Source organism: Coenobita brevimanus, unplaced genomic scaffold (assembly GCF_032717465.1).
Source record: "Coenobita brevimanus isolate Jiangsu-jjx unplaced genomic scaffold, ASM3271746v2 jjx.HiC_scaffold_2061, whole genome shotgun sequence".
NCBI lineage: Eukaryota > Metazoa > Arthropoda > Malacostraca > Decapoda > Coenobitidae > Coenobita > Coenobita brevimanus.
Window position 1 is genome coordinate 295,942 of NW_027642954.1, and position 15,307 is coordinate 311,248.

Consider the following 15,307-nt stretch of genomic DNA (forward strand, 5'->3'; position numbering starts at 1 on the left):
TCGGCCTTCTTCAAAAATTCGTATTATTGGGATTTTCGGATTATCAGCGTTCGGATTAATGGACTTTTACTGTATTTTCATGTGATTGTGCCTATACAAATAATATTTAGTACGGAAAAGATAAAAGAATGTAACTAGCACATCATTCACTGCATCATTAAGAAGTCTATCTATCTATCTATAGCCCGACGCCCTAATCCCGCAAAGGGTGGCCGCAGACAAAACGCCTCCAAGTCACTCTGTCACCCACCATTTGACTCCCCTCCCCCCAACTCACCCCCCCTCCCTCATATACCTCTCAACTCCATCCCTCCACCTCATCCTCGGTCTACCCCTCCCTCTCCCTCCCTCCACCTCACCTACATACACCCTCTTAGTCAGTCTTTCATTCTCCATCCTCTCCACATGTCCAAACCACCTCAGTGTATTTCTCCTAATCTTTTCAACCACATCCACATCTACCCCACAACGTTCCTTCACTTCTTCATTCGTCAACCTGTCCCTCCATGTCACTCCACATGCTCCTCTCAAGTAACTCATTTCCACTGCTCTCACTCTTGACTTGTTCCCCTCTTGCAAGGTCCACACCTCGCTTCCATACGTCAGGGTAGGGATCACAATACTATCATGCAGTGACTTCTTAACTTCCATACTCATCTCCCTATTTCTCATCACTGCTTTCAGTGTGCCAACAACCTTCCTTCCCTGCTGTACCCTTTCACGTACTTCATCCCCCAAAGTTCCATCCTTACTCATCACACTACCCAAGTACTTGAATGCACTCACATTCTCCATATCCTCACCATCCAACCTCACTGCACACTCTGTGACTTCACTCCTCTCAAACACCATAACTTTACTTTTGTTTACATTAACTTTCAGCTTCCTCCTCCTACACACTGTCCCAAATTCATTCACCAAACCTTGCAACTCCCATTCATCTTCACTCAACAATACTGTATCATCAGCAAACAGCAACACCGGAAGCTTCCAAATCTCACCCTCATTCATTAGGGCCACCCCCACATCCACTGCCCTACCTTGTACCTCCTTTACGACCCCATCCATATATATATTAAACAGCCATGGAGACATTACACACCCCTGTTTCAGTCCCACATTGAGATCAAAGAACTCAATCAGCTCACCATCCACTCGCACCGTAGCCCTAGCTCCCTCGTACATACTCTTCACAGCACTCAACAATTTCCCCTCCACTCCATATATTCTTAATACCTTCCACATACCTTTCCTATCTATTCTGTCATAAGCTTTCTCCAAGTCCATGAAGGCAGCGTACACTTTCCTTCCCTTCTCTAGATACTTCTCCACTAAACATCTTAGAACAAATATCTGATCTACACACCCTTTTCCCTTCCTAAATCCCCCTTGTTCTTCTCCAACTAGCTCCTCTGTCATATGCCTAACCCTATCAATGAGTAATCTACCATATATTTTACCAGTCACAATAAGAAGGCAAATACCCCTATGGTTACCACATACTTCTCTCTCCCCTTTTCCTTTGTACAGAGGAACAATTATACCTGATTTCCAGTCCTCTGGAACCCTTCCCTCTTCCCAAGCCAATCTACACAACTTCCATATCCACTCCACAACAATCTCACCCCCATACCTAAGCATTTCACCACACACTCCATCAATTCCTGGGGCCTTTCCCAGTTTAATCTTCATCGCTTCCACTACTTCCGACCTACTGATCTCTTCCTCCCTCCTCTCATCTCTTCTTCTCCCAGCCATTCCCCAACCACTTATACTCACACTGCTCTTACTCTCTACATTCAACAAATCCTCAAAGTGCTCCTTCCATCTCCTCAATATCTCTCTCTTCTCCACCAACAATCTATTATTCCTATCTTTCACTCCCCTACTATTTCCCCTTTCACACTGCCTTACTTTCTTTACCTCCTTCCAAAACAATTTCTTACTCTCCCTCCATTTCACACTCAGATTCCTCCCAAACTCTTCATCCACTTTCTTCTTACTCTCCCTCACCAGTCTCTTAACCTCCCTTCTCCTGCTCACATATACCTCTCTCTTCTCTCTCTCATCTTCTCCCCTACCTCTACTCGCCAACCATTCACCATATGCCTTATTCTTTTGTTCCACAGCTCGTTTCACCTCATCATTCCACCATGCTGTCCCTTCCACACCCTTGCATCTCCTCCTCACTCCACAAACTGCCTCACACGCTGCGCTTATCTCTTCCGTGAATATCTTACATACGTCTTCCACCCCTTCCATCTGCTCTAGCTCATACCTTCCCAATCTTTCTTCCACTATGCTCTTATACTCTGTCCTCTTCTCACTATCTTGCAATTTTTCCACTCTTCTCACAGGAGCTGCTTCCTCCTGTCTTCCCCTTCGCCTCCTCAACCACTTTCTTTGCAGCTCTACCTTGGCCATCACTAAGTGATGGACCAAGACTCCATTCCCCCACCCTCTCCACACCCTTGCATCCAACACTTGTCTTCTCATTCGCTCATCCACACACACGTAGTCTATCATTGCCTTTCGTTCAACAAGTTCACCATCCATCCTCCTCATTACTCTCCATGTATACCGGTGGATCATCTTATGACGAAAGTAGGTGTTGGCTATTGCCAACCCCTTACCAGCACAGATGTCCACCAAAGCACTACCATTCCCATCTACTTCCGCTGGCACACCCCACTGACCAACCACTCCATCCACTCGTACATTCCCGACTTTGCCATTCATGTCTCCAATCAACAGCACTCTCTCGCTCCTCTCAAACTTGTCCATACATGCTTCTACTCTCGCCCAAAACTCATCTTTCACTCTTGCCACTCGATCCTCTGTTGGAGCATACACACATACAATCGCCCATGCTTGTATACCTACTTTCATCCTCACCCATACAATCCTTGCACCCACTGTTCCATACTCTCTTATATTCTCCTTCCACTTCTTGCTTATCATCAGACATACTCCCTCTCTTGCCCTCTCATTCTCACTGACTCCCGCACATATACCTACACCGTATTCCCATTCTCTCATCCTTTCACCTCTCCATTTAGTTTTAGTCAATCCACATATATCCACTTTTGCATCCTCAAGCACCTGGACAATCTCTCTCTCTTTCACTTCATCATTCACTCCTCTCACATTCCACGTTCCTACCCTCAGAATGTCCTTTGTCCGTTCCTTAGTCGTCAACGTATGGTCCGTCCAGGTCCGAGGCGCTTTATTTGCTTTTTTAGTTAGTTCTTTTTACGGGGTGGGGCACTAACCCACCACCAACCCTTTTAGTCGCCTCGTACGACAAGCAGGGATACTGGGGGAGTATTCTTGAAACCCCCCTACCCCCAGACCCCTAGACCACATGGGAATTTACAGTGGTGTGCAGTGTTAAGAAATTAGAATTTAGAGTGCAAAGGATTAAGTGTGGAGTGCAAACTGGTGGTTGAAACTGGCGTGGCGCAATTAAGAACAGAATGTACAGTGTTAAACAATTATAACTCACAGTGCGAAGAATTAAGTGTAAAACAACACTGGATTACTGTATGTGCTTCAAGAGCAATTTCACCACTGCCACAGCCTTAGAGGAGGCGGCCACCGACGTTCTGTAAGTACCCTGTTCACTGCTAAATATTTTCCATACTCACTTATAATTCCTCATTCTCTGGTTCCTTTTCATTTATTTCATGCTTTATATCCATTATTGGCATGAATAGGGTCTTAAATAGGTTTAAGTAGGTGTTATGCTTGTCCGGTAGGGAGCTATTTAGGTGGCTTTCAAAGTTAGGCTGGGTTAGGGTCCATAAATACCAGTCCAGCAGGCAGGGGCCCACTTTCCGGACAAACCCACCTCCCGGCCATGCCTTTGGCTCTATTACATCGGATAGTGGAGGGATTACTGTATGTATATAATGCTAAAAAATATAATAAGAATAAATAAATAAAAACTTCAGTTTACTAGAGAGATGTAAGTGTCTAAGGTGAAGAAATGTTGGGTGTTCATCTGATATATTCTGCAATACCTATCTATCAACCATTTCTGATATTAAATATAACTAATTCTAAACTAATGTACTGTACTCAATGCTGAGAGACTGCTTAAAGCAGAAGATAATTTACCTTTGAACCTGGTGTCACTGATAAGTATTTCCTGTGAGACCAAATCCACATCTTTGGACTCATCAGAGAAGCTTTCAAAGGTCAGTCTAGAGCTGATGAAGTTGACACAAGCCAGTGGGTTTGAGGCAGCTGTGTCCATTGAGCCTGTATCCTCACCCTCACCACCATCCCTTTGTAAGCTATTCAGTTCAAGAGTCACGTTGTCCAGATTGAAGATGAGAGTGAAGCTCGTCCACACAGAGATGCCCAACGGTGAAGACTGTGGGAAAGAAAAAACATCATCAACCAGACCTCTTTTTCCACCTTAGGTAGGGTCCAATAATCATGACAAAATGAGAAACTAACCAAAGTCTGACCAGCTGAAAAAAAAAAAGCATAATTAGGGCCTACACACACACACACACACACACACACACACACACACACACACACACACACACACAAATCATGATGCCTGTACACTCAAACTTGCATAAATCATCTCCTTTACTACCTGAGTTTCACTAACACCGAACATTACACTTCACACATACACAGCATAACAACATTCTCCTGATGTTAAGGAAAATTCCCTGTAATGTCAAAAGAAGTACTAGTTCCCTAAATTACTTACAGTCCACTCCTAACCTTAGCAATGAAGTTAGTTTCAGTCCCTCAAACATGAATCATATCATCCAGAAAACAAAATTTCTTTTACTTACTTCAAATGTGCAGGTGGCCACACATGAACTTGGTACAGTGTCTGTGAGAGTCAGAGGTCTAGTTACAATTTCAGACATTCATGCATCAATTATTTAGTCATCTCAGCAGGTACTGATTCACGTCAGTGCCACCAACAAACATATGATTGTGTCAGCATTGTCAAATGTAGCAAATGCTAAACCTCTGTTACACACTGATGCCGTCCCAGGGTGATATGTAGCCACTTATACATCTGCAAAGTCTATTTTAGCACATGTAGCCCTTCCTTTATGTCCACCCTTATACACAGAGGAAACAATGTCGAATGATCACTTAAAAAAATACAGTATGAAGTGAGGCACTGACCTGTTGTGTGTGCTGAGAATGAGGCTGGTAGAGGTAAGCTGGTGGTGGTGGTGGTGGTAGTGGCTCCCCAAGGTTAAAGGCCAGTAAACCGCGGATCAGCCGGTAATCTGCTGTGGTGATGCTGGCATGTACCTTGGTGACGGTTCCATGCACACTCAGATCCGGGACTAAAACAAAAATATGAACCAAATTTTAGCATTACCATCATCAACAACATTACTGACATATATAGCATCACCATTCCTCATTCCTCCTCCTCCTCCTACTGAAGATCATGATCATCATCATCCAAATCCTGTTCCCCATATTCATAAGGGGTGAGGAGCTCCAGTGTCATTTAACCTACAATGTTACGCATTCAGACTTTACTGGTACCAGGCATTAACAAGTTACATGACCACATTGCATGTATGAGTATGCAACACAGTAACATCGTCTCTACTCTTGGAAGCAGCTGACAAATGCTAGTGGGGTAAAGCCATGTCACTGGCTGCTATGTGCAACCTCATGCATCATTCAACTATGCCTTTTTATACCATGTCAATCCTCTTTGCTTTTTTAAAATTCCATACTATTAAACACAAATAACCTATCTTTCAACTCTTTTCTTTTAAAAATTCCACACTATAAAACACAAATAATCTGTCTACCAACTCTCTTATCTTTTCAAAACTTCACACCATAACATACCTGATCTAACTCTTACCCCATCTTTTATTGTCCCACATGGAAGGCATGTATAGAGGTCTGAGGCTAGCCTGCATAGTCCACACATTTAAGGCAAGAAATTATGCCCTTTTCACCCAAACTTGGCCCAAATTTTTGTCCTTGTCTAGCCTATTTCATTTAGCTAAATGATAGAAAGATAATGCTACAGCTCTGCATTCTTTCCACAGCAGTTCTTTGTGACTGGAATAATTTTTTTGTGTTAATCTATTCCTACAATTCAGCATTCAAGATGGGGATGGAAATTTTAGGCCAAGTCAAAGTAAAAGGGGTATAAATGCTCTCCACTGAAACCCAATACAGAAGGTAAACTGACCTGCATGACTCATTGCTACGTCAAGGTTCCTCTCCGCCTGCAGCCTGAGAGCACACTTATCCTGCAGGAGCGATGGGCCTTGTCGCACCACCCGGAATGCACCAAACAGCCACTCCACACCACCATTCTTCTCACCTTCTGAGCTCATCCAACTCTGTTTTCTTTTACTTCTTTCATCGTATTTCTTTCCCACACTTGCTGAGTCCTTCTGGCCTTTCCTTTCAACATCACTCTTTCCTTCCCTCCCTCTTCCTCCCCCGTGTCCTTTCTCTCTCCAGTCTACCTTATCCTGTGTTTCTCTGGCACTTGTGTAAATATCCATATTGACTAAGTTTATATTCATCACATCCAACAAACACTCGTGAGGTTTAGCTTCATCTGACACTTTCCTTGGGTCAGATTCAGCATCAGAGTCACTCAGGTATGGACTGGATCCAACATCACGGTTTTGGCTGTGTGATCGTGACCTGGCATCCTGAGACCTATGAAGGTACAAAATATTACAATGCAGTATTGCAGGGAAGTATCTATACTGTTACTGATATTAAAGTTACAGAGAAAGGAAATAATCCTGTCTCACACTAACATCCGTGAGATGTAGAAGCTTGATGTTAGACACCATAGTTCTCAAAATATAGTGTAACATAAGCCAAGGCAAACACCCTCAACTTCAGGTGAAACTGTAAAAAAAAAAAAAAAAAAAAAAAAAAAAAAAAAAACCCTCCTGGCACCTGTTGGAGCTTTAAATTAACAAAATCTGCACCTTGACTGGTGCTGGACACCTGTACACCACCTGGTGTTTAGCTTGTGCTTGTTTCATGTAATTTAACTAGAGTTGTACTGTTTTGTTATTTTAAGTTCTGGAAAAAGATATCAGCATCACTGTCTAAACTTTACCTCCCAACTTAAATATAAGTAGAGTGGCAAGGAACTGGAAATAGCACTTGGAGAGTTACCAACCAATGAAACAGACTACACATTCATTCATTCAACAGTCATCATCATCACTGTCATTATCCTGACCTTCTCCCACCAAAAGATGGAGTGAAGAAGGGTCCAGAAAACAAGACAAAAGAAAGCACATAAGAGGGAGATGTATCACCTACATGCCTTGTGAAAGGAGCCAGAAATACCATACAAATCCCAGGATCATGTCTCTGCTTCACATGTCTTACCATCTGCATTGAGCTACTGGGGAAAGTTTTTTTTTCTTAAAAGATGTGCTTCACATACACTCTTCAGATAGAGTCTATCAGTCAGTTATCAGTTTTAAAAAGAAGTGGCAAAGCTTTACCATATGCCCCTCCATACAACCACTTTGATTATCATTCAAGCCTTCAAAGTTCTCAACTCCATCTCACAGGCAAACCATCCAGGCAGGTACATACTGTAGTCTCTTTTTTAGATGCATTTCAAAAATGCCTGTGGGATAAACATTGCACAGACTGGGAAAAGAAAAAAATGTAACCCAAAAAAACAAAAGATAAAAGAGAGCCAAATTCAAGATCTGTATTATCATAATTTTTTCTTACAAACAAGAAAACACTAAAAAACAACAGCAAAGAATGCCCTTAATCTTTCAATATGATGACATCATGACATCATTTCAACCAGAGTGTTTTTTACTTAAACCTGGGCAGACATCACATCACCCACTAAACCATCTAGTTAGAAAAGTCTTTCCAAAGCTCAATGAATTGATCTGGGGAGAGTAGGAATAAAATTTAAAGATGTCATGGAATTTGAGACTAATTATATAAACCTGTCAATGAAGGGACTGGACAAAGCTCAAGGCACTTTGGTTTTGTTTGCTTCCCCCAAAATACACTTGGTTCCCTCCCACATCCCTGCATCCTCTTTCCATGCTCCAACCCATCAACCCTCCACAACTGTTAGTGTACTGCATTATCGGGTGTTAATGCACACAATGAGTAAGAACCATCTCATCTATATATAACAGGATGTATTAATCAAGGAGAGCGTGGCTACAAACAAATTGTCTCCATATCACCCTGCTCCCCTCCATCATAAAATGGCAGATTTCAAGTGTGTTTTATGTGTACCAACACAGCTGATCATACTGTCATGTCGTATTGTTTATAAAGGCTACAACATGCTGCACGGTTGTTAAACTTGTGGTGGCTCTCCACGCTGCTCAATCTATGGCAGCCTCCCTGTTCAGTCCCTTATCCCTGGGGTTACCCTCTATGACCTCGTCCCAGGTCATTTTCAGTTTGCCTCTCACAACCCTTCCAACGACATTCACACTTCTCGCCTTTTGCACCCAACTGTCATCCTCCAGCCTCTCATCATGCCCAAACCATCTCAATCTACCCCTCCTCATCACAGCATCAATACACTCCAGTCCCAAACTTCCTCTCAATTCTTCAATCGTAAACCTAGCCTCCTCCCATGCCTCGCATTCAGCTCACTACACGTCCATCTAATCACTGTCATCTCTGTACACTTCAGCTTGTAAACACACGAGATACAGAAAAAAACCTTGAGTTATAATGGGGTTGAGGACAGCATGCTCTTTACTCATTTACTGTTACAGTCCAACCTAAAATACTTTATTTTTTTCTGGCTAAAGGACAAAATTAAGACAGACATTACCTGGGATGTGATCGAGGCAGCATCAGTCTATCCTCCGTTGTCTCTGAACCTGACAACAACAACAAAAACACTCATTATCATCATTATCATCTTTCAAAACCAGTCTGCAATATTTATCATCATCATCTTAACCATACTTCCCACTTACAAAACTGGTTGGATAAATGGATAGGAAAATAACAGCACAGAAGTAGAACACTATATGGTAAAGAGACTGCAAACTGAAACAAGCCACACATCCATTCATTCAACAATAAAATCTCTTGCTCTTGGCTCCACCTATCAAACCAAATGATCCAATATTATGCTTCATACTGTCAATGAGTTACAGACTTCAGCTGACTGCATTCTACATCAACTGGGATGACTTCACACAATTTTTTAAACTCTCAAGTGGCATCAGCTGTGGCTTTTAAAAAAAAACTGATGAGTGGCATCAGCTGTGGCTTAAAAAAAAAAAAAAAAACATGAGTGATAACTTGCCATCTGCTTGGCCAGGCAAGGTGTTTTCTATGTCAGAAAGTTGCTCTTGAATAACAATTTAAAAAAATGAACATGACTTATCTGTTCATGGTTAAGGTAAAGATTATATGATTCAATAAGGTCCTTTTTTACTCATTCTCATCATCAACCGTGAAGCAGCAACTCACCTGGCTAATGGTACCCTGTGAACCAGCCAAGAGGAATTTGTTTGTGATTGTGAAGCTGCCCAGCTCAGCCACCAGCAGGTCGCGTGAGCAGGAGGACATGGGAAGGAAAATGACTGGAGATCCAGCACTAATGTCCAACGATACACGTAATCCACGGCTGAAGTCTGACACCTAAAAAATACACACACAAAATGTAAATAAACTGCATCAGCATACCCATCACCATCACCAACTTACCAATGAAATACTGCCAGTTCAATAGCACTACAGTACATGTAAGGAGAATTGCCTGTGAACTAAACATTTTCTGTATCATATAAACTACTACCAGGATGTATGCTAGCTTTCTGCCCATAATGGTTTTTGATTACATTAGCCAAGTCTAAAGCTGCATGATGACCCAAAGCAGGTATATAATAAGGACTGGCTCTGTTACCATACATATTGTTTTATATTTATACAGTACTACAAATCAGGATCAGTATGACTGCAATTTACTCATCGCTATCATCAATGCTGTGCTTTCTTTTGAGAATTTTCTAATGGTAAATAACAGTGATAGAGGATCAAAGTTTCATAAGCATCACCTTCATCCAAATCCTACTTCCTAGGTACATATGCAGTGTTTAGGATCTAGAAATAGCAGTGGGAAAGCACAGAAAGATGACAATACACTGCTCAATGCAATGGGTCACACAACAATGTACCCATCAGTCAGGTAGTGACAATTTTCAGCTCCACCACATATTTGTGTATGCATGTGTAGCCAGTCTCACTTGACAATCTGTACAACAGCTTTAATTAAGTGCACTTTGTTTATGGTTCTTTACCTGATTCTGTCCTTTAAGCAGGAAGACTGGTTGGGATGGTAATGTTGCTTTCAGACTTCAGTGTCAGGCATTGCTACTCTATAATACAGGAAATACCTATAAAAGTACAGCATAACTACTATACAGATTCAAGCAGTGGTGGGCAAGTTAATGAAAAACGTTAGCTTCGTTAATCGTTAATCCGTTTATCAGATAATTAGCTTCGTTACAGTTAATCAGTTAATTTGGATTAATTCTGCCAAAAATTAATGGAGGTTAACTGTTAATCTGTTAATCCGCTAGTTTTACATATGAAACCATCACCAGCCACAATAGTTTCCTCACTTTCCTGCCTATCCATTCTGTCCTGGCCGACTACAGACTACTGAGATGTACTGGACTGAGATGCCACCACTATGAAACTGAATCTATGAGTATGATCCCTCCACAGTTCAAACTCCAAAATTCTGTTGGCTTAGAGTCGATACTATCAACATCATGCTTAAACCCAGCAGTATCAATACCATGTTCAAGTATCGAGTATAAATGAGTACAGTGTCAGTACATCCATGGTATGCATATAATTTACAGATAGTGAGTGATATGACTAGTTGAAATATTCATTATGGGAATTTATTTCATTTTTCACCATTTTATGACCTGCTATTTTTTTTTTTCTCCAGCAACATGGTCGAAGTATGCCGTTATGAAACCTGTGTGAAGTTGTGAACCATCTGTTATATCATATAACAGATGGTTCACAACTTCAGATCTAAGTTCACATAACTTATATGAACTTAGATCTCACACACATACACACACACACACACACACACAAAATTCGTATCGATTTCTGAATCACGGTATCACTCACCACTAACTTTGGCACTATGAATTTGACAATTTAAATGTCAATTCAAAGCGTTTCTGACCTAAAGTGACCTGTTTTAGGACATAATTAACGGATTAACGGATCAACGGAAATGTTAGCAGAAGTTACTGCTAATCCGTTAAGTTAAAAAACAAATTAACGATTTAACTCGTTAAAAAAACATTTGCTTTGTTAATAACGAATTAACGATTAACATGTTAATGCCCACGACAGGATTCATGGGGCTATATTATTGAACAACAGCATACAATAAAAACAACTTCACACTACTCTATAATACAGTATCATCATCATCATCCAGGCCCCCTTTCCCATCCTAGCGCAGGGTGAGGAGTAGCATTGTCCAGACAGCCTAAATTTGCCCAATCCAATGGGCCACTCTTCCATTCACTCATCATTCAAGCCCCCTGGAATCCTGGCTCTATCAGATACGCCAAAAACATTCACCATGATCTGTAGCTTCACATAAACGTATCCGATTGAGTCAATCCGGATGCTGCCATGTTAAAAAGGGGTGCCAAAATCCCTGATCATGCACTTCTCACAACATTCATCCAGCCAGCTCGATCTCTTGTCAGTTCCCTAGCCTCACTGATTTCCAAACCTCTCTTCCTCACACACTCATCCACAATATCTCTCCATCTTCTCCTTGGCCTACCTTGCCTCCTCCCTCCTTCAAATTCACTCAGATATACCTTTTTCACCACTCTATTGTTATCCATTCTCTCCACACAACCATACCATCTCAGTACACTCGCTTTGATTCTGGTGTCCACTGACTTCCTCACTCCACATTTTTCACAAATCACATTACAGTATTTCATATCCTATCCACCCTCTGTACTCTACATACATTCCTCAACAGTCCCATCTCCACTGCTCTTACTCCTGACTTTTCATTTTCATGCCACACCATAGTCTCACATCCATATGTTAAAGTTGGACTTACACTCTCTCATGTAAGCCTCGTGCAGCTGCAACATTCAAGCCTCTGTTTCTTATCAAGGCCTTCATAGCACCAGCTACTTTTCTTCCTTGTGTCACTCTATTTTCAACTTCTTTTGCATATTTTTCTCTCTTCTCTATCAACGTACCAAGGTATTTGAACTCTCTCACCAATTCCAGTCTCTCTCCATTCACTGTAACATCACACTGGGAGTCATCTTCTCTCTCAGTAACCATCACTTTACTCTTTTCTACATTTACTCCCAAGGCATGATGCTCACACACATCAGCAAAACACTTCACTAGCCTACCAAGTTCTTGTCCAGTACTTGCAAGCAGTACTGCATCATCATCATACAACAAATTTGAGATATTCCATCCATCACCATTCATTACCAACGCCATCCCTCTTGCCATTACTCATGTTTTTACTTCTCTCATCACCCCATCCATATATATATATTGGATAACCATGGGGATATCACACAACCTTGTCGCACGCCCACACTGATCGTGAACCATTCACGTAGATGCCCATTACCCTTTACACATGCTTCACTACCATCATTAAAACTCTTGACGGCACCTAGCAGCTTACCATCTACCCCATACATGCGCAAACTTTCCATAATCCTTCTCTGTCCACTCTGTCATATGCTTTTTCCAGATCCATGAATGCCATAAACACCTCATGGTCCTTCTCACAAATCTTCTCTGCTATCTGTCTCACTTCAAATATTTGATCCACACATCCTCTGCCACTCTTAAAGACACCCTGTTCATCACTCACTAGGACTTATGATATCTCTTACTTTCTCTATAACAATTCTCCCATATACCTTCCCTACCACACTCAATACAATTATCTATCTATCTATCTATCTATAGACCGACGCCCTAATCCCGCAAAGGGTGGCCGTAGCCATGATAATTCTTGCACTCACTTCACTCACTTTTATGTCTGTACAGGGGTACAATCACAGTCTTTCTCCACTCTGCAGGCACAGTTTCACTCATCCATGACTTCTTACATATCTCCAACTAGCATTTCAATCCACTCTCTCCACTACACTTACATATCTCTGCACACACCTCATCAACCCCAGCTGCTTTCCCATTTTTCAGCCGCTTCACAGTGCTCTTCCCCTGTGCGAGTGTCACGTCTCCTGGCACTGCATTCCTCCTCTGCACACCCACAAAACCAATCATGTTTACAGACACTCTGTTCTCTTTACTACCATTCATCAGGCTTTCAAAATATTCCTTCCATCTGGTCCTTACTTCATCCCCATGGGTTAATAATTTACCACCTACTGTACATCCTTCACACCATCACATTTCTTTCCGCTTTTACTTCTACATTTTCGCACCTCTTTCTAGAATGACGTCCTATTTTCAGAGTAGTTCGCATTCATTTTTCTTCCTATATCATCATTTACCTCCTTCTTTTTCCTCTTCACTAGTCTCTTTACGTGCTTCTTGCTCTCAATATATTCAGTTCTTATTTCAACTGAACCCCTATCCTGTAACCGCTTTAACCACTTCTTCTTTTCCTCCACTGCTCTCTTAACCTCCTCATCACACCAAGCAGTACCTTTCTTCTTTGTTGTTACTCTTGCCACACCACACACAGCTTTAGGATTCCTAACTAAGCAATCCCTATGTGCATTCCACAGGCTGTCCAAATCCATTCATTCCAATTCACTGATTCTAACTCCTCCTCTACTTTGGTCCTGTAATCATCTGCCATTTCTTTGATCCTCAGCTTCTCAATTTTCAGTCTTTCTCCCTGACTGCTCCTCTCTCTCCCGATCCACCTCACTCCTCTCAGCTTGATCTTGCATACCACAATCACATGATCTGACAGACCTCCACATTGTCCTCTCATGGCCCTTGTATTAGCAACCATTCCCATCACTGACCTCTCTACGAGCACGTAATCAATCAGGCTTCTTTCAACACGATCCCCGTTCCCTCTATACCATGTATATTTATGTGCATCTTTGTGTTTTAAGTACGAGTTACAAGTGAACAACCTCCTCTCCTGACACATATCCTTTAGTTGCTTCCTATTATTATTTTCTGGTACTCCATAATAACCCATTATGTCATCCTCAAGACCAGCGCCTACTCTTCCATTCATATCCCCCATTAAGATCATTTTATAGCTCCTGGGCATTTCTCCCACTACTTCATCCAGCTCATCCCAAAACCTGTCTTTCTCTCTCTCACTCCAGTCCTCACACAGTGCATATGCTACAATCACTGCCACACTCACCGTCTCAATACAGCAAATACCTAAAATACCTAAAAAAGTACAGCATAACTATTATACAGATTCATGGGCTACGTTACTGAACAACAGTATACAATAAAAACAACTTTGTCTGCATATCACAACTGACCTTAATTCCAGCCGTTGTTGCCCTCCAGCATGACACAATGTCTCTGAGCTGCGTGAACTGTTGCACCAGCTGTGTTAGAGCCAAGGAGAAGCGCTGGGTGTGGACGTACATCACTGACGACATCTTCAGCTTCACACGCATGTCACACTCTCGCAGCATTCCAGGGTCATCGTGCCCATACCTGACAAAACCACCTCACATTAGTACACAACAGTACAGACAAAATCATTATCTTTTGTTGGGTAACATTTCTTAACATTTACTCAGCTTAACCCCTTTAATATCATGATGATTTTGTCTTTTTCCTTGCTTCTGTCAGACAACTGTATTCATTTTTGGGAGACTTTTCACATTTCAGAGGTTAGCTATTCCTTTTGTTTTTAAAGGCTCCAACATGCTTGCATGCATTGGCCTTGGTCACCTAATGGCATTAGTAATCCCTTTCAATACAAGAGTGCTCTCCTAAGCTGAATAAATCATCTAAAGACAGCATGAATAAACTAAATAATATGTCATCAGATTTATGGAATTTATGAAGACCTCTCTTGATGGTGGGTTTACAACGCAACTCATGGCTTCAACTGTCTACCACAGACTGAAGTTCCTTCTTTTAATGCCTCAAACCATTAATGCTATTATGCAATCCCTATAATGGAATTAACCAAAGTGCAAATGATGTCTGTCTACTGACATGCCACAGAACTCCTTTATGGAACAGTTCTCTTATGGACACAGGGATATTAAGGGTAAGCCTTGGAGATGTGTACTGGTATAATATACTA

At 41.7% G+C, this 15,307-nt stretch overlaps 1 protein-coding gene across 1 annotated transcript in view; it reads right to left on the reverse strand.

The window, feature by feature from the left end:
* LOC145389776 (intermembrane lipid transfer protein VPS13D-like) overlaps positions 1 to 15,307 on the reverse strand; it is a gene marked incomplete at its 5' end in the record, with an annotated part of 131,135 nt that overhangs the window by 43,543 nt on the left and 72,285 nt on the right. Inside the window, 5 exon segments of the mRNA XM_080264940.1 lie at positions 4,120 to 4,378; positions 5,167 to 5,333; positions 6,209 to 6,683; positions 9,475 to 9,645; positions 14,526 to 14,706. Of these exon segments, the coding sequence (XP_080121066.1) occupies positions 4,120 to 4,378; positions 5,167 to 5,333; positions 6,209 to 6,683; positions 9,475 to 9,645; positions 14,526 to 14,706 (1,253 nt within the window).